At 37.5% G+C, this 20,876-nt stretch overlaps 1 protein-coding gene across 7 annotated transcripts in view; it reads left to right on the top strand.

Annotated features, from left to right (window-relative positions):
• The window catches only part of TBC1D5 (TBC1 domain family member 5), a 328,963-nt gene that overhangs the window by 157,275 nt on the left and 150,812 nt on the right, over positions 1 to 20,876 (top strand). For all 7 annotated transcript variants that reach the window (XM_074838561.1, XM_074838552.1, XM_074838516.1 and 4 more), the window contains 2 exons: positions 4,743 to 4,809; positions 20,111 to 20,219. In XM_074838561.1, the coding sequence (XP_074694662.1) occupies positions 4,743 to 4,809; positions 20,111 to 20,219 (176 nt within the window). The remainder of the gene's footprint in view (positions 1 to 4,742; positions 4,810 to 20,110; positions 20,220 to 20,876) is intronic.

Below are 20,876 nucleotides of genomic sequence, written 5' to 3'. Positions count from 1 at the left end.
AAAAAACAAAGTTCAATTATTTTTAAAAGTAGGAGTGTAGAGAGTAGGAGTAAGGGGATGTCACTCAAGCTTTTTGTCTTTGTAGACTTGCAGCTGGTTATGATAGTATACCACCACTTCTCCATAAGAACTCCTGTGCTGAGTATTTGCATCTCACAGAAAATAGCTGGTTTTAGAGAGGTAATGAAGGAGATGAGTGAGAAATGTCTGATCCCTACATCGTTGTTCACGTGCTTTCTTATTCTTGTTTGAACACATGCTTAAGCTCAGAGTGGTCATTGTGCCTGGTACATACCCAGAGCATCTTCCCGCTCTTGGACTGGGGCTCTGAAATGCTATCCAGTTTCTTCTTATTGCTTGAAGTGGAAACTGTGCACTGCACCTTGAAAAAGATCTTATTTGAGAAGGTATTATACTGTCATTATAATAAGCTGCTAAAAAAAAAATACTGAAATAGTGTGTGTATTTAAATTAGGCTTCTCCTTGTTACAATTTCTACACATGGTTTTCAGATAATCTTCAGAAAGTGTATCTGGCATCCTCCTTGTCCTGGTTTCATCTATTTTATGCTACGTCTACAGTCTCAAACATGTTCTTACAAGAAAACAGTTCCTGAAGTGACAAGCCTGTGTGTTCTGGGTGAATCTAGTACCCTGGTAAATGTACAGTTTACAAATCCTTCTCCATGCATCTCTGAAATTCAAAGAAGCCAGCATTTGAAATGGGGTTTTTTTGACTGGTTAGTAAAAGCATCAATTTCAGGTTATGCAAATTCCCTTGAAACGGCCTCCAGCTGTGTCCAGTAGTACCAGGTTCCAGCTACCCAAGTCCCAGCTCCCTTTAGCCCTTGGTCTCCGTGCACAAGAACAGCCTTTATCAAAACAGGGCAATAGAACCGAATTCTTTCAGGAGAGAGTGTTCATTCGGAGGAGAGGGAGTTTTTCCAGTTAAAGCAGCAGCAAGAAAGATAACCAGATGATTTTCAGTCCCTTTGAAAGGATACTGCCTTATTTTATTATTGTATTAAAACCAGTGACTGCTCTAGTGCTGAAAGTACAGCACCTTAGCTGTACTTACTTTGATACTGATGCTTGTTATGGTCTCGTTGTTTCCCTTCTCTTTCCTCTGAAAGTGTGATAAGATTTATTTTAATTTTTTTTTTCCCTAGCTTTTGCATTTGAAGTTTGGAAACCTTTTCAGGAGGTGTGTGTCAGGGGTGGTAGAGCATTCTCTTATTCAACAGAGCCCTTCTCATTTTTGAGTTTCAGAAAGGATCTAAATATTATGATAATACTGAATCAGTTAGGATTTTTAAAGGAGACCACAAATTCTATTACCAGTGTCATGAATCTTATATTCATAACTGTTCAGTATACAACCTAATTTTACCAGAAAGTTGGGTCATTATTGCTGAAGATACAAGTAATCTATCTGTTCTACTGGGAGTTCACCATACCTTTCAAAAGGAGGAGAAACTGGAACTTGCCTGAGGAGAGGTGATCGAGGGCATGGATTCTCACAGCTTATTGTCATTAGTTAGTGAAGCACCTGTCCCATTTGTTCTCAGGTATTGCTGACTATGAAAGTTTACAGGATTTGCTAGAAAGCCTTTTGAATAAAAGTAGGTAAAAATTAGGAAATCTGTTAAGTCAATGAATACTTTGCACTTTGCTTTATCAGTTTTATCACTCTCAGTGAAAGACATGTAAATCATCTTTCAAGATGTCATAACAGAATATCTGTCTTAAAGTGGATGGAGCAAGAAAACAACCACAGAAATGCCCACTCCACTAAATCCTGTTTTTGAGAGCTGAACGTACCTAGTCCTATCCAGTTTTGGTAGCTGCTGCTAATGATATGATGAAGCAGCAAAAGCATCTCTCAAAAAACCAACAATAACTTGTATGAATATGAGATTTATTGAGTATACAATTAAGAATGCTAAAATATTGTGGTGGTCATTTAAATAAAGGAAATTATTGTCTTTTAGGAGAGTGCTTCAGAATAAAGCAAACTACACTTAGAGTAGCTTGTGAAGGACAATTCAGTGGATGTAGCACACCCAGCATCCCACCAAATGTCATTGTGCGGTCCTGATGAAAGAACAACTTTTATCACGAAGGTGCTGGTTTTCTTTGTGGAGTCCTGGGGACTCTTCAAGCAGGACAAATGGTTTAGTTGAAAGATGGTAAAGGCCTTACATTCTTTGACATATTCTTAAACCTCATTCTTCAGAAAGGAAGATCATGTTGCGAAGGTTCTTGAAAACAGTCCCAAAATATTTTTTGCCGCATATGAACTTAGCTTTGTGAATGAGTTTTCTTTTTCAGTCTGACTAGTGTGATAGGTGAATGTTTAGGAGTTGTCGAAGTATAAATAAAGTGCAGTAGTGCATTCAGGATCTGTTTTGATGTGCTGTGTCCTTATAAACAATTTCCCAGTATCACTGCACCTAGCCATATGGCTTTAAAAGCGACCGAACATAATTCAGTCATTTCTCTGAATGCTCAGGATCAGATGTGGAGGTGGGTAATAGAAGAAAAAGCGTATTACTTAAATTTGTCCCAATATGGGAGACTATTTTCTAAGATATAAGAAAAAAAGGAACAGATAGTTATTAATAATGGGAGGGTCAGCTCCTGGATGAAATATCTGGTGGTGTTAATTTATTTAAATTTAGCAAACAAAAAGCAGATTGATTAAGTAGGATTTCCATTTTCAAAATAAATTGAGAAAGCTAATTAGTGAAATCAGCCGGACTGAGCGATTTAGGCTAAAATGCAGTAGAGGTTTGGGATTTATTTTAGACAAAGGTGCAAAAGTTAATAAAATGCACTCCAAATTAGATGAGAAAAAAACAGTTGGAAGGGAAGTTATATGACAAACTGTATGATTAAATACTTTTTAAGGAATGTCTGGAGTACGCAAAGATCCCAAAAGAAACAGAAAAAAAAGCTTGATCTGCAAGGAATGCTACCTCCTGGATATCAGAAAGTGTGAGGTTTTAGTGACAATTAGTAAAAGTTAAGTTGGATTAGATCGTAAGAAGGGAATTTAAACTAACAAGAAAATATTACTTGACTATTTAAAGAATTTTTCTGGGGAAGAAGGAGAGGAAATGTAGTACCTGTACTTAGATTAAGAGGAAAAAAAGTGATAGCAAAGCAGTTATAGAGGTTGGCTATTATCTGTGCAGGGCTTTAGAAAAGTTTTTAAGGAAGAAGTACAAGAGAAACGAAAAGCAAATGGCATAACTTTTAGTGTGGGGTTTTTGTTGAATGGGAAATTGTGCCCTGCTAACCTGCTGACCTTTCAAAATATACATTAAGGAAATACGTTAAGTCTATCTGGACCTGAGTAAACCATCTAATGTAGTGCCCCAGGAGATGTTATGAAATAGAAAGGATGAGGATTAGTGAAGTGTAGTAATTATAAGATGAATAGAGAAATGCAGATTTTAATGAAATAATTTTTTTTAGTGGAGTTTGCGGTAGAACTGATCTTTTCCAATATTTTCATTTGTTGTCTTGCCATAAAGCGAGAGACTGCACTGTTTGACTTTTGTGAAGAAAAAATATTAGAGGGTAGTATCCAGTGCAAGCACAAATAGAGTATTCAGGTAGGACTGGTCCTTCCTGAGGAAGAGGGGACTAGAAACAGAATGGTGTGACATACAGTATTGTACTAGCAAGAATTTTTACTGTAAACTGCAAACTTCTTTTTGTAATAACAACGGAGAGTAAACATGTAGGAGTGTTGGATAAGGATGGCTATAAAACTGCGAAATGGTGTGGCGTGACTATAGACTGTACTGAGCAAGATTTTTTGGTAGAGAAGAAAACCACTGTTGAAAGAATCAACTGATTAAACTTTTAGTATGTGGTCTACAGCTCCTGTCCCTTCTTTTCCATGTGTAAGAAGGACTGATTTAAACAAAACAGGGAATAAGGAGTCTTATTTAGGAAAAAGCCTGAAAGAACTTGATTTCAGTAAGCAGAACAGAGGACACAAAGGTGTGTGATGCTATCTGTAAATGAATTAAGGAAATACACAGGAACGTAGAAGAATTCTCAAGCTAAATGACAGGTTGGGCAAGAATAAATAGTATAAAACAGGACATGAATAAATTTGCTTTGAAAAATAGATGATTCTTTCTGGATTTTAACAGTTCTTCAGTAGAAGTAGTTATTATAGAGGAAGGTTTCCTTGTAATCCTTGGTTTCTATGAACGTCACTGTTCTACATATAAACAGCTCACAGGATGTAAAACAAGGTGTTTTGTAGACATGTTCCTTAGGTAATTTCAGAGAAGCTTTGAATGTGTGCTATGACAAAAAAATATCTGGTATCATACAGTGAACTCTATTCACAAAATAGATGAACTTTCACATTCATTGACTTAATTTTAGTAAAATCAAACTCATCTATTTATATAGTATACCTCTGTAACCTCATACTAGTAAAATTGTGTTTAATAAGTCGAGAAGTACCTCAATCAAAACCTTAACTGAAATTAAATCTCAGATTTTCAGAACATTCAGATTCCAAATTGAACACGAAGGCTAGCTGTCCCTCTTTCCAGCTGTAAGAATTTGAAGATGTAAAGTTGAGACTTTTCTATGTAAGATTTGTCATAAACTAAAGTTAGCATATATGGTAAAATCAGTTTCAATTTGCACTGATATTGTATTATTTATTTTCAGGGTTTGTCTTATAACAAAGGTGTTTTATTTTTGTATTAGGAGGATCAAATGAAAATGGAAGCGCACACCACACCTCAGATTCTGATGGAACATTTATTTCTTACAGGTTGGTAATTTTTAATATTCATTTTCTAACTTTAAAAATTAACATAATAAGCAGCATAATCTTTGTAAAGCAAAAGAACAAGTCCGTATATTTTAAGAGTATTATAAAATCTAAATTGTAATTGACTTAACATGAAGGACTTAATTAAGGGATGATCTAAAAAGTTGTTTTCTGGACTATTTTTTTGAGAAACCTGTTCAAAATGCTTAACTAATGAAAGTACAGGACATTTGTAAATCTAAATATTTTTAAGGTTGTTTTTTGTTTTCTTTTTTCTCCCACGTATGCAATAAAGTACAAATTCTCACCTAAACTCATAGCAGCTAAGCTAAATGTTGAAATATTTAACTCACCAAGGATCACCATTCTGATCTTTTCCAAAGTAGCTGGAGCTATGGACCATATGGAACTCTATTTGCTCATTATTCCATGTCAAACACCAAAGCCAGGATTTGTTAAATTTGAGGTTTTCTGACAGGAAAATAATATTTCAATTCTATCAGTAATAAACAGCAGTTAAAGAAATATGATGCTGTGTGGGAGATAAGGACATGCACACGATCAATGTGATCAAGCAATGCCAATTTTATTGTAGTGAAGCAAGCCTTTTATAATGTTGGTGAGAATCACATGATATAATCACATGATATAATTCTTTCTGATTGGACAGTTAGCTTTGCACATGCACCTTAAGCTTTCTCTTGATTGGGTAAAAACTGCCACATTGGCATTGTACAAAGTCCTTCTCCACCCAAACTCACACCCTGAAGTTGTTTAACTTCCTGCGTTCTTCCTCATTCTTTCCGGGTTATGTCCTTGCCGAAGCTGAGGCTTTACCAGTCTTGCTCATATGCAGGATTGCTCACATGTCCATTTTCTCGCAGGAAATCATTTAGAATCCCCACAATGCTGAGCAACTTTTTGCAGCACAGTTACTGAGCTTGAGTCTTGCTTGGGTACATACCAGAGGGTGTCTTGTACTTGAAAGCACAGAAGGGTAATCAGCAGATAGGTAGTTTCATCTTTCAGCCGGCAAAATACTGCCTCTGCTACCAATACTAAATCTTTGTCCTTGTGACTGGTAAATTCGTATAGTAAGATTCGTGCTAGCCAGAATGACTGCATCTGATTTTGATGCTTAAGTATGATAAAATAAAGCAAGCTTACCATATGATTATTTTGGATTAATTTAGTGAACTATGATGGATAGCATCTTCTTCATTTTTTTTGTTTGTAGTCTACTAGAGTCTGTAATTCAAAGAGGTGTAGGCAGGCAGGAGGAACCTGCCTGTTTGCCTTGCCCTGGTTGCAGCTGGCTGAGTGAGTGAGGAATATCACACCCTCTTGCAGGCAGTGAGCTGTGCTGGGCGTGAGGAGCCTTCAGGTGCGGGGTGGCAGGGAGGGACACAATGCCTGGAGAAACTGTTGCAGGCTGGAGACTGAGAGGTGGCTGAGGAGAGCAGGGAGCAAACAGCCTGGTCTTGAGGATGTTGAAAAGAAAAACATTTCGTAAGGACCTAGAGGGAACAGCAAAGAGTTTGTTGAGATTCAAACACCCAGAGGAGCCTTCTGGACTGAGAGCAAGGTTGGAAAAAAGGGTGTGCCTGCAGGGACACAGTGGGACAGGGGAGGTTTGATTTACAAATCCTTCCAATTTTCTGTGTTCTAGTAAGTCTGCTCTAATGAAACCTACTTTGTGATGATGCAAAACCCTTTGAGAGTAGTTAGCATGTTCACTTGGAGAAAAATATGTTAGCAAATCCATTTCAGGGTTCTGTCTGACTTGATTTCTTGTCATATTTGTGTTCTCTAATGCATGCAACATACTATCTAAGTCAAAAGAAGGACTCAAAAATACCACGCAGAATAATCTTCGTGGGTTTTGGGTGAGAAACATATGTAGATACAAAGACCATGAAGTAGTCTCTGAAAAATAGGCAAGATAGAATTTAGTCAGATCAGTGAAAGAAAGGAGTTGAGAGCTCTCTCTGCCATTAATTCCAGGACACTTATTCCTGAAAGTCATTAACTCCAGAGCCCCAACTGTTGTACCTGCCAAGGTGTAACACTTGAAGAAGAACAAGCCAGCTTCAGCTAGGCTCTGGTTCCACAAGAGTGTAAGCTGTGGGGCTGGGGTCCAACCCTTTCTTCCTACCCCTTGTCATGGTATGTGACACCCCTTCACCACTCATCCAGTAGCACTCATCTCTCAGGGAGCCAGCCCAGGGAGCTAACCTAGCCCAACCTATTTGTTCTTTGTAGAGACAGCTTTATGATTACTTGGTTCACAGTGTCCACCTGCCAAAGGTTCAGGTGGGTATCGGTGCCAGTGCAAGAAAAGTAGCTAGCATAGACAGCTAGAAGTGAGAGGGCAGTGCATGGTACCATTTACTTAAATCAACCTAAACCACAGTGAATCCTCAACCATCTTTAATGCTCCACAAATGAGTGGAGATTAAAGCTGGGCTTTGTATCTCTGTATTCCTTAGTCCAAAGTGCATATAATAAATATGACGTTGGGTACGACTTCCAGTGAATAATAATCCTATTTTGTCAGAGGATTACAGCCCAATTTACAAAACTAAAGTTAATTAATATTTTAAAAGCAATCCTATATACCATTGTCAGAGTATTATTGTTATAATTAGAAGCAAGATGATAAAGCAAGATAGTAGAGTATATATATGTGTACATATATATGAGTACATATATATGAAAGAAACCTCTGACTTTTAATAGTTGACAAGCTAGCGCTGTTATTAAGTAGTATTACAGTGTTTAAGGTGCGAAATGAATATTTTCTGCTTAGTGGCAGGTAACTCCCATCATATAATGAGTCTGGCTGTAAATTTGCTGGTTGGGTTGAATGCTGTGTTGATAGTTATAGTTCTGGACTGCATGTTAAGTAAAAATGAGCAGCTAATACCTTATGTAAGACGAGAAGTGAATCTTAAACTACCTTGAAAGGTAACGATGGTAAATGGTTGTTATTTCTTTAAGGACTCATTAGAGATTTGGACTTATTTTAGGATTCTGTCAATGAATATTGTTTCAGTAAGGTAGTAATTTGATAAAACTGATGATAGTCTTGTTTACCCAATGTGTTTCAGTCTATTGTATTTAAAAAAGACTGGATAGTGAATTTTTGCCCTAAAAGAAGCGAAGGCATCTTTGGATCATGGTAGATGTCATGCTTGCAGAAGGCTAATACATACAAAATTCTACTGGAAATTTTTACTAAAACAAAAGCTGCTTTATGTTTTATCAATAGCAGTCTCTTCACAATTTATTTAGGAGAAGAGGCAACTCCAAATGTTTAAAAATATTTGAATGCGAATATGTTTTGCTATTAAAGTGCTCTTAAGAGCATATTGTTTTTACCACAATTAAAAAAAACAAAAACAAAACCAAAACATGGCGAGGAGGAGGGTGTGACTAAATTCCAACACTTTCTATATTGAAGGACAATTTTACACTATCCGGTACAAGACTCTGAGTATGAGTGTATGTATAAAGGATGTCAGATCATTATCCTTTGATATATTTATGATGCTCCAGAACTATTTGTGTGGGTCTATTTTTAATATGATGGTGTGACTCTAGAGTTTGTGACTCTTGTTTGTGTTGATCATGGCACAGATTTAATGCTGCTTATTTTCAGATAGTGAGCATTTCCCTTTAGGTCATAAAGTTTGTGAGTAATGTAAGTGAAAAGCACATGTGACTGGCACATATTTCTAAATATTCTTTGAGTTTGTGAATGCGTCCTGTCAGGTCCCAGAGAATTTTCTAGTTGGTCTTCAGGCTCTGATAGTACTTTGTGTACTTGGGAAGAACCTTTACTAATAAGAAATTATGAAAATGTCATCAAAATTCACTATTAGAAAAATTTGAACAAGGATTTGGACATATAGTAGCTTTCATCTTTAAAACATAAGAAACTTGAGGAAAATATTTGAGCCTCACTCTACTGTACTGTTTTGCTGCTATGGTTAAAGCCTTTTCTGGATGTGCAAATTGGCTGGACTTCACCAAAAGGAAAAGAAAAATAGGTGTGGGTCTCTAGTTTCAGTGTCTGCAATGCAGTGTCACTGGAAAGTAGAAATACTGTCTTTCTCCTGCCTTCCCAAGGGCAGCTGACCTTCTCCTCGCCAAAGAGGTGAACCCCTTGCCAGCACATATGACTACAGACTATTACATTAATCTGTTTAGCCTCAGTACCAGCTGCTTGCATGTTTTTAATTATCTTATTAGATGGTATAACAGTGACCTATGAAATAAAATGAAGGTGAGTATTTTTTAACTTTATTTTACAGGCTATTTTTCTAAATATATTTTAATGACCTAATTATGACTTTTAGGGAGAGCCATTGATGCAGACATTCAATTTGGCTGATAAAATCTAACATCTCAAGGACACTTATTTTCTTCCAAGGTGGATTCATACATGAATACTGCTTTTAATAAATATATAGCCTAAAAAAAGCTCACTTTTCATGCTTATGTTGTTAACTTACTTTATGATTCAGAGAGCCATGACCACTATGCTGAATCGTTTCTTAATACATCTCTGTGCTTGTATATACGTTTAATTTCTACCCCATGTATTAAGATAAAGTTCTTTCCTATGTGGCTTAAACTCCATGACAAGTGATGATTGCTCAAGTTGTGGGTTATATAGACAATGTATATTCCTTCTTGTGCTGATATTTCAAACAGGCTGAAGGTCTAGTATAAGAAAGACTTTCATATTCTGTTTTCTTCCCCTAACTTCTTACAGATTCTGCTTACCAGATGTTTTCTTTCTTACTGCAAAAAGGCAATGTGGTCCTGCTGGCTGAGGCATGTTTCTTGTGTGCCAGCCAACAACCGTAGGACTGATACTGAGCATACAGAAGAAAGTCAGCAAGGGGTGCAAGCTGTTTCTCCCTGTTTCTGCCCCCTTCCAAAAGTGGGTAGTGAAACTAGTTTGAGTCCTCTTTGACCTGTGGCTTTTCTTGGCAGCCAAGACAGAAATGGCTATGTAGCCTCTGTCCTTATATGTTAAACATAGTGTGAAGATGTAGACAACTTATATACCTCCACCTTGTAGAAAACTCTTGTCTTAATCTATTAGGAAGCAGTCCTTTTCGATCTACACAAGCCTGTTTCCTCTTGTTCACACACAGGTGATGTTTCTTTATTGTTTTACTTCTAACCGACCCCTGTGCAATTATAACCTATTTTTCCTAACTTTGTCCACTATGTGTCCACACATAATCAAGAGCTGTAAAGGACAAGTTTGTTTCTGTTGGGTTTTTCCAATATTTTGACATACAAAAAATAAGGAATAGAAGGTGAAGCAGTGAAGTGGCACTGCACCTCCACTCTGTAAGGAGAATTCTCAGTGCTTGCATCCTTCCTCTCTTTCCACAGGGAAGTAGTGAAACTGGCATCCATGTTTGTTTTGTCTTACCTAGAACCATTTGCTAGATGCCATTCTGTTTGGTGCCATTTATGTGCAAAGAGGCCTTTTCAGTACAACTTAATTTTGTCTGAGAGCCTATAAATTCTCTCCTTGAATTTTGTGATTCTTCTGAAAGATTACGTTCTGAATGCGCTAATAATCTTTCTCTGGATGTGGTAGTCTGTGCCAGCACTTTCATTTTGTCCATGTTTGTGAAGACATTAGCAATTCTATCTTGCAAATCTCATATTTCCAGCAAGAGAAAGTGACTATTTGCACTGATCACAGGTTTGCTAAACAGCTTTTTTCTCCAAATCCAAGATCACTGTCATACCCACTGAGAGCTTAGAATATTTCTGGTTTTCTCTGAATTCTTTCAAAATTACTTTCCTTTCTTTTCCTGTTCAAGGACCCTTATATAATTCCCAGCTCCGTCTTGTCAAACTTCTTTTATTGACTTCTTCCCTCCACAGCTGATCCACTCTGCACTCCTTGCCTGGTGTCCTAAGGAATTTCTGAAGGATGTCATAAGACAAGGAAAGATAAGTTGTCATTAAGGAACTGAAACCCTGTATGCAGTATATTTTTCCTAAGATCCAAACATTTCAACAGATATAAATTGTGGATTTTTTTAACTTTTCCCGTGAAAATTATGTTACTTTCTAAAAAGGTAGAAATGGTAATATAGGCTTGCTTTCTGTTTGTATGCAGTGTGATCTCTTAAAAAATAGGGAATAGCAAATTTAACAAATTTACTTAAAGCCTGAGATGCTTTCAGCAGAGAATCAGAAAGGAAGGACAGAGTACCAACATCTTTTATTGGCAAGAATGCTTTTTGTTGGATTGGTAGCAGAAAGACTTAGTACGTGAAGGGAGGCCATAGAAGAGAGAATGGTATTTTCTTTCTAACATCCATGCAAAGAAAGTGAAAGTCTTGGCTTATTCCTATTTTATTCTGTTGCATGTGAAAATTAGCATGTATACCGCTGACACCATATTCAGCTGATGCCATATTTTCCGTTACTAATGTTTAATGTGTTTTTCATTATGGATTTCCTTTACTTTTCCACTGTCAATAATCTTTGAACTATCATGGCAATTGGGAGAGGTGATTGAGGACTGGAGGGAAGCAAATGTCACTCCTATCTTCAAGAAGGTTAAGAAGGAGGACACAGGGAACTAAGCCAGTCAGCCTCACCTTGATCCCTGGGAAGCTGATGAAGCAGCTAATCCTGGGCACTGTTTCCAGGCACATGAAGAGCAAGAAGGTTCATCAGGAGTGGTCATCATGGATGCACCACGAGGAAGTGCTGCTTGACCAACTTGATAACTTTCTACGATGAAAAGACTGGCCGGGCAGATGAGGGGAGAGAGAGCAGTGGATGTTGTCTACCTGGACTTCAGGAAAGCCTTTGACACTGCCATAAGATCCTCATAGACGAGCTGTTGATGTATGGGCTGGATAAGCAAGGTGAAGTGGGTTGAAAACTGGCTCAGAGGATTGTGATCAGTGGCACAAAGTCTAGTCAGCTGGTAACTAGCAGTGTACCCCAGGTGTCAATACTAGGTTCAGTCATGTTTAACATCTTTATTAATGAATTCAATGATGGAGCAGAATGTACTCTCAGCAAGTTTGCAGGTGACACAAAACTGAGAGGTGACTTGTATACCAGATGGTTGTGCTGCCATCCAGAGAGACCTTGACAGGTTGGAGAATTGGGCTGACAGGAACTTTGTGAAGTTCATCAAGGAGAACTGCAAAGTCCTGCACCTGGGGAAGAAGACCCCCAGGCACCCTCAGTATATGCTGGGGGCTGGAAAGTCGCTTGGCAGAAAAGGACCTGGGGGTCCTGGTGGACATGAAATTGAGCATGAGCCAGCAATGCACCCTTGTAGCAAAGAAGGCTAATAGCATCCTGGACTTCATTGGGAGTGTTGGCAGCAGGTCAGAGTAGGTGATCCTTCCCCTGTACTCCATATCTGGAGTCCTGTGTCCAGTTCTGGACTCCCCAATACAAGAGAGCCATGGGCATACTAGAGAGAGTCCAGGAAAAGGCCACCAAGATGGTGAAGGGACTGGAGCATCTCTCCTATGAGGAAGGCTGAGAGAGCTGGGACTGTTCAGCCTGGAGAAGAGAAGGCTCAGAGGGACTCTTACCAAAGTGTAGAAGTATCTGAATGGAGGATATAAAGGAGACAGAGCCAGGCTCTTTTCAGTGGTGTCCAGCAACAAGACCAAAGGCAATGGGCACAAACTGAAACACTTGAGATTTCATCTGAATATCAGAAAACACTTTTTTACAGTGAGAGTGACAGAGCACTGGCACAGGTTTCCTGGGGAGGTTGAGATATCCCCCTCCTTGGAAGTATTATGAGGTTGGAAAAATTTCAGAAGTATTTTTTTCTTTCTTTTTTTTTTTTTTTTTAAATGAAGACTTTCCTTTTTTGTAAGCACTGGTAGTCCCTTAGTAAACTTGATAGAAAAGAAAGGAACTCAATGGAATTGCTCTTGTGAGTTTCATTTTGGCCCCAAAATCTTTTACAATTCTTCCTTCTAACACAAAATCTGGCAATAGTGGATTTGAAATATTTATTAAAATTTCTGAAGGTTGGTGGGTGCAGTGAATTTCATCATTGTAATTCATTTAAAACTCAGAACTCACATTGTCTTTGCAGGAACATAACACTGACAGGTGAATGGCATTATTTTTCCTGATGCTAAAGTACAGAAATTTTTAAGATCTTACTCATGTTGACATTAGCTTCTAGTGCATGAGATGCACAGTGACATAAAAGCAAGAACATCTGCCTCAGAACTGGGAGTGAGTTGTTGGCTGAGTTTAGCAGCAAGAGAGCCTGGAGAGGATTGGTTCTTTGCTGAGTATCTTAGAATCATAGAATACCAGGTTGGAAATGACCTCAAGGGACATCTGGTCCAACCTTCCTTGGCAAAAGCACAGTCTAGACAAGATGGCCAAGCACCCTGTCCAGCTGAATCTTAAAAGTGTCCAATGCTGGGGAAAATACTACCACAGTGCTCCCACTAGTTCAGTGGGATTTTAAATGGAAGAGTTGTGTACTACACCTCTGTAACAGTACTGAAGGTTAAACCAGATATCTTGATTCTCCTACACTCTGCTAAAAATACATCTGATGACTGATTTCATTTTGGTTCAAAAAAAGGCAAACAAAACACCATGACCTAGAACTCTGTGTAAAACTTGAATGCAAGACGCCAGGTTTGAGGAATTACAGTTTTTAATCCAAAGAAGCTGGCAAACAAAAGGTTTCTCAAAATAATGTACAACTGAAATAAATCTATAGAGCAAAGACTTGCTTTTAGTGAAACTACATGAGCTTTAATGATGGTAATAAAACCTAGTCAGTTCAAAAGATTAAAGTTATATCATGAAATCACTCATTTTCTTATGTCATTGCATGCAAAATGGGCAGATTTACAAAGTTAAGATGGAATTAACAATATTAACTAGAATTTTGCATTTGTCACCCTGCACATCATAAAATCATCCGAGTTTTGAAATTGAGTGCATATTTTAACATATTGTCATGATTATGGCAGTTCTAGACCTGCTCTAGCTAGTCAGGTGTGAGTAAGCAGTGTGGGTGGCATTTTGGGGCATATTCCTGCAAAAAGTATTTCCCCTCTCCCTATTAGATCCATTTTTTAGTTTGATGATTTGTAGAGCTGTAGCTTTTAACTTCTGCTGTGTACTACAGGAAGCTCTTAACTTTCCTCTTAAAGAATTCATGTCTGTGCGTATAACAAGGCTGCCTGCATGTGAACACACAGAATTCACAGAGCTCTGGTTATCTGTGAGTATGAGTTAGCAGAAGGGTAAAATAGCAGAAGGGAACTCTAATCAGGAGAACTAGAAAGTAAATGTTCTACATGTACATGCAAAGGATTTCAGTGGTGTTGGGGGGATTTAAACTGGAAGGCCTTGACTCTGCAACTAGCAAATGAGTTATAATACAAAAATAAAAATAATTGAACATAATATCTACATTTTGTTTCACCATTCTTTAAATGTGTGCATCAAGTAATGAGTGGAGGAGAACGAGCTGATGAAATTTAGATTTTGAAATGGTTGTAACAAGAATTCTTCTACAAAAGCCAAACAATTACAGGGTTGGAAGTGAAGTGCTCTCCCAGGGCCAAACCTGGCTCTTTGGCTGAGAATGACCAAGGTGAAGTGAACAATTTGGAGTATGGAGAAAGGTATCTTGGGGTTCTGCGTCAGATCCAGTGCTGTTAGGAGAGGTGGTGGCAAAGCGTCCTGCTTCGGTTTCCCAAACTGTACAACGTACACACCGGTAGCTTAAAGAGCATAGCTAGCTAATAACCTTAAGTTTTTGCTGAAATGTTTACCTTAAGAAAGTGATTTTACCTTTCTTCACACAAACCTTTTTAACTGTGTGTCAGCCAAAAATAGATGAAACCTGAACTGTTTAGAAAAATCTTCCCTTTGAATCTTGAACCTTCCAGCAGCGCAGCCATGCATATTCACACTTACATGGCTGTTAGCTCTGCCTCATATCCTGAGGCAGGAGTTGGGGAAACAGAGGAAAATACATATAATTTCCAAGTAGATTGATAAGCCTTCATGTTAAGGCTGGCAAGTGGATTTTCGTGGTAGCAAATAAAAATCTGTGTGTTTCAGAAATGGTTTTGTTTTAGAAACTTACTGCTTATTACGTGATACTACCTTTCAATTGTTTTTTCCACATTTTTATAGAATTAACTCAGTTTTTATTACATTCCTGGCTGTTGCCTCACTTTTTTCTCAACTGTTGATTTTATGGCATAATAAATAATACAAACTATGCATGTTTCTTGGATTTATGCAGTATGTTCAAAAATAACTGTTGCCTCTATTTAAATATAGATACTACATTCACTTATTGATGTTCCTATCAATAAAGACCTCATATTGCAAAACATATGACACACTAATTCAAGAACGTGTTTTCTTTCTGACGGCCTGTTCAGTAGCCTGTTGCTTCATCGAGTGCCTCTGGGGAGCTGAGTTTGGGTCTCAACATTTTAAAAAGCACATTCTGAAGACAAACAAAAAGCAGTATAAAAAAGTGAAATTGGCTTTTCTGGGAGCGTGCACACTATTTTGTTTTAAGATGATTTTGGAAATACTAGCAGTGCTGCTCAAGAGTTTTCTTTGGATCTCTATGAGACTATCCATTTTATCCTTCAATATTGGTCTAGAGGGTGGAATAAGCTTGAGATTTAGATTGAAATCTTAAATATGTATGCAAATGTTCACACCTTTCAATAGTATTGCAGTATTCTTTCATTAACTGAGAAGTATTCTTTGTTATCTATATGTTGTTGTAAATATTAAATTGGTCTTGTTTCATCATGGACACAAAAAAAGGGATTACAAAACTTTGCGTAGAATATTTTAAAAATGCATGAGACAAAATAACAGTACACACTATCTAATGACTTAATAGATACTGGTTTCTTTGTTACCAGCAGTTTCAACTGAAAGCCAAGTAATTATGGACAGTAATATTCACCTGGTAGGTCTGAGCCCCTGCAGTCCCCAAACTGAATCTTTGCCCTGTTTCAGTGACGTAGATTGTAGTTTGATGTGGCTATTCATATTTTTACATTTTGATGGGGTTTAGTGTCTTCCACAGAGTCTGATATTGTCTGAACACCATAGTACAAAAATGCTTCTTACACCAGCATTAAACTGTGGAAGGATCTGCATTTGTACACATCAGCAGCTTTATTCTGTAAATCAATAAATGCATAAGTTAACTAGCAGTGATTACTGCTTGTGCTATACCACTCTTCCTCAGTTTTTTTCACCCTCTTCTGAACAGAGTATTTATTTTGTAATGAGCCTAGGTAGGGTACCATTGCATTCTTCTGCGGATCTGTGCTCAATGCTTTGGTTTTGCCATTATGCTGCAGATCGAAATTTAGCAGCAGACTGATGTTCCACTACTGGCTGTCAGTGGAAGAAGGTCTTTGTTACCTCTCCCCAACACTACCACACTCGTTGCTTCAGTAAAACTCTGGGAACTACTATGTGAATTTCAGAATTATTTTCCAGGCATCTTGTTACATTAATGGTGTCACTCATTCTAAAGAGTTTTTAGTTGCTTGCTCCTCTATAGCTGGGCAATGGTGGCATTCCAGTGTCTTTCACTGAGATACTAGACCATAGCAATTTAAATAACTTTTCAAAAATGGTATTTAAGTGCATTTAAAGTTTTACTTTGACTTTATGATGTAAAGTCCTGCTCATTGTGCTCCCTTCCTTTCAGTGTGTGGGCAGAGAGAGACATTTCTCTTCTAAGTCTTTGGACTTTTATCTCTGAAAATCTAATGTTTGTAATTGTCTTAACAAGTGTCAGATCCACAAAGCATGTCCTGTTGGAAAGAAAGAGAATAATAAATATGCTTATAAATGATTTGCTAGGACATCAGCCTCATTTCTTACAAACAAGAAAGTGTGTGTATTAGAGCAGACACCAGTATAAAATTCTTTTGCAGGCAGATTCAAACTCTTGTAGTTATGACATAAATGCATGTTTCAAAAGATGGAAAGGAACAGATGAGAGCTAAGAACAAACCTTGAAGAATGAATCTGCAACCTTCATCCTTTCCATTGATTTGCTTTTTCATTCATACATATTGAGCACTTTTCCCACTTCGAAGTAATGCAACTGTCCCTAACTTATGCCAATAAATATTTTACACTGGATGGTTACTGCATAGATGCAGCATGTGAAATTAAGTTTCTTAAAGAGACATTAATCCAATTACTTTTTCCTCATGCAGGTCATATTATGAAGACTTTACAATATCTATGATAGTATATTAGACAGGATATTTAAATAAGAATAAGAATATGAAATGAAAAATACTTACAAAATAACCAGAAAACATTAACATTGGCATTTGCTTTTGTTTTAATTGTACAACCTAAAGGTGGTTTTAACACATGATTATGCATTTCATTTTCTAGTTTGATTAAAAACAATTTCATGTGCTTATTCATAGTTTAAGTGGTTCCAATTGGCTCTTGAAGTCTTTCACTTCAGTGAAGCAAATGGGATGTGGTAGACTTGAGTTCCAATCTTCATTGCTCATTTCACTTTGACCGATGAGTTTTCTGAAAGCCTGGGTTAACAAGGCTCATAGATATTAGTTTACAGAGTAAGGCTATATCATTTTTAAAATTATCCTTTTCGAATTGATAGCTTGTTGATATTACACAATGTTAGCATTATTGAAACAGTCTCTAGAATGGTAAGGCTTTATTTATTAGCCTTCATTCAAAATACTTGAGAAATTAATTAGCGTATGCTGTTCAGAAAGGATTTTAGATATCATTCAGCTCTACTAAAACTGAAACAGATTCCAGCTTCCAAGTTTTTCTTTCTTCTTTTCTTTTTAGTGATCCCAGCAGCCAAGGGGGGATGCAGAGGAGATAGGATCTTGCCAAATTTCTTTTGGCTATTTTAAATGTAATTTTGTTCAAAACATATTTGGAATTGCATTACAAATTAAAATATAAAAAAAAATGCATAGTATCTGCACTAATACAATTTAAGCGTTAAAATTACTTTCTTACTGCATAGCAGTCACTCCTAGCAGTTGGTGAAAAAAGTAACCTGAAGAGTTTCTTTCCTCTCTGTTCTTTCTATTCACAGTTAAACTGGTTGAGACCTTTTGCTAACTCAGCTGACATACCAGCATTTTCAAAGACATTGTGGGAATGTCATCCACTTGCAGAACAATGTGAATAGCTTCAGAGTCTGACCTGTTGTGTGCTCAGGGGAATGTGTCACTCTTGAAGCATCACTACCTTAGGGAGGTAGCTTGGTAGTAGTTATAATGGCCAGTGATGCTACAAAATTTACAATGGCAAATGAAGAATATTATACATGATAGAAACAGGAGGGATATTTAGATAGGCATAATATACTGTAGTTACTGAAGTATAAATGACTGTGAAAGAAAGGGCCAGATTTTTCTCAAGCTGTGTGTGTTATATACCATACGTTGTATTTAAAGGAGACAGAATCGTGGTAAACAATCGTAGGCAGCTTGCTGCAAAAAGTGAGGATATATGGGAGACAGGGAGACAGTGAAATGACCAGGTAGTCTTTCTGACTTACGGAGTAGGAGATGTGGCAGGAAGGAAGGAAGCTGCCCCACACATTGGAGTTACTTGCTGCTGTTTTGGTCACTTAGGAATACTGGCAGTTGGCAGAAGTTAAACCAGCCTTTACCCCTGCAGGCTAACACTGCTTTAGTCATCTTTGCTCTTATCCAGAGTTCCTTTGGTTTTCAAAGCAATTAATAATCAAGGCCCAGAAGTAAACATGCATTTTTTTAGAAAATGATCCTATCTGAAAAGTGATGCATTCACAGACACAGTGTTTCTGGTCTCTGCATGGATCGTGAGCTCACTCCCGTCTCAGAGGAACAGGACAATAATTTCCTGGCTTGCCAAGTCCATTCCCCAACTATTCCCAGCAACTGTATCATATAATTCTGTTCTGAAACTGAACAAGTTTTATCTAAACCAAGGTTAAAAAACTCACCCTTACAACTGAGCTTAAAAGGCTGAAAACTATCTAACTTTAGCTTGTATATATTTAGGGCAGTTTGCAAAACCCGAGTTTGTTGGTATTTAGTATAACCCACTCTGTGACCCTCCTTAGCAAAGCAAATCTGGCGAGATCTTACCCTGGAGTCACAATAGTAGTTTCCCTCTTTCTGGTTTCATTTGGTCTCCCAGGGAGAAGTAATAGTCTCCCATGTGACAGTGGGAGGAGGAGATGTTCACCTTAAGGACATGCATTGAAAATAAATCTGAAACGCATTTCCTTGCACATAACCCAGCTCTTTACACTGAAATTAACCTATGGATTTTAGAGTGTTTGCAGAAAGTCTGTGAGCAAGTCTTGGGCTACTAAGATCATCAAATGGCTTATACTGTTCTTGAGATTCGTTTCAGTAGAAGGTGCAGGAAATATAGATTTAATTCTTTTATTCAAACTCAGTAGATGGTTTGGGACAATTAATTTCCAATTGTTTCCCAGTAGAGCAGATTTACTTGTATATTAATGAGGCACAGGTGTTAGGCCCCTGGTGCCTGCATGCCTGGGAGGCATATTTAGGTTGTTTATCTAGTCAGCCATAGGTACTGCAAGGTACTCAAGCTTGCCTTTAACAGTTTATACAGTGAGGCTTTTTAATTTTTTGATGTTTTTTTAAATTTGCTAGCACCTGTTAAAATTTTAAAACTGATCATGTAGAAAGAAGTAGGAGTGATTTCAATAGTAAATAGCACTAAATGTTAAAGAAAGTCATCTTCTATTATGCTTAACTGCCCAGCTTGACATTAAGAAGAAAAGAAGGTTCATTTAAACAAATACATCATGTGAGGTGCTAATACAGTCAACAGTATACTTCTCTGTTGCATATTTTTGGAATAGGTACTTCTTTGTCTACAGCTGAAACATGAATGTGCTTATATTAATATTCATTTTTCTTGTTTATTCACTGAACTGCAGTACCAACATTTTAGAGGAAATGGAATAGCCTCCATAGACATTATGAATTTCAGTAGCTGGCATAATTATAGCGATCTACATATTCATTAAATCCAAAGAAGAAATGTGTCCAAAAAGACAGCCATGCGTTTAGAAATGGTACACAACTAAATATATACATTAAAAAAAAGTTCCTTTCCTCTGCTTATCCAAAATTGTGTAGTGTCATATAGTCCTTAAATCAGCAAAGGCTTTTTTTTTGGTTTAAATGTACATTCCTTTTGCTTTTGCACGCAGTAAAGAATGGGAAGAACTATTTGTAAACAACAATTACTTGGCAACTATACGGCTGAAGGGGATTAATGGGCAGCTGAGAAGCAGCAGGTTCCGTAGTGTTTGCTGGAAGGTAAGAAGAGAAAATATTTATTTACAGTTTGTGGTTGCAATATATCAACACATTACCTGATGCGCTGGAAGATTATTGATGCAAAGAATCATGAATTTTCCAAGAGACTTCATCCCAATGTTTTCCTACTCATTTTTGTAATTCATAGGACATTTGCTAATCATATTTAGTTGCCTTAAAGCTGAATTGCGGGTGATAGCAAAAGATTCCTAGGAAAGAATATCTTTGTGCTGGGTGGTGTGTTTAGAATTGAGTGCCATACAGCCATCTCTCAGTCTCTGTGCAGTGAAGTCATGCACTGGAAATAAAAAGGAAGTTTTGTCTCACAATTTATTTTTTGTGGAACTTGGGACTCCTTTAAAATCAGTCTGATGTTTCTGCTAGTAGCTTTTCCCAGTGAAATGAGAAAATGAAGACCAATCCCTCTTGTAATGACTGGATAGAGAGGGAAACCAGGTCTTCCAGTCTTAAAACACAGCAGGTCCTCAGAGGTCTCTTACTGTAGTTTTGAAGTTGCAGGGGAGGGAAGAGAGAACGAAAGGAAAATAATACTGAGATGCTATATAAAGCCTAAGAGAATTTTGTTGCACTGACATCAGGTCTTCTATTCTACACTATGATAGTAGGGAACATTTTCCCTGGCAGAGCTGCTGTATA

The sequence above is a fragment of the Strix aluco genome, chromosome 1 (assembly GCF_031877795.1).
Source record: "Strix aluco isolate bStrAlu1 chromosome 1, bStrAlu1.hap1, whole genome shotgun sequence".
Taxonomy (NCBI): domain Eukaryota; kingdom Metazoa; phylum Chordata; class Aves; order Strigiformes; family Strigidae; genus Strix; species Strix aluco.
This window is presented reverse-complemented; position numbering and strand designations above follow the sequence as displayed.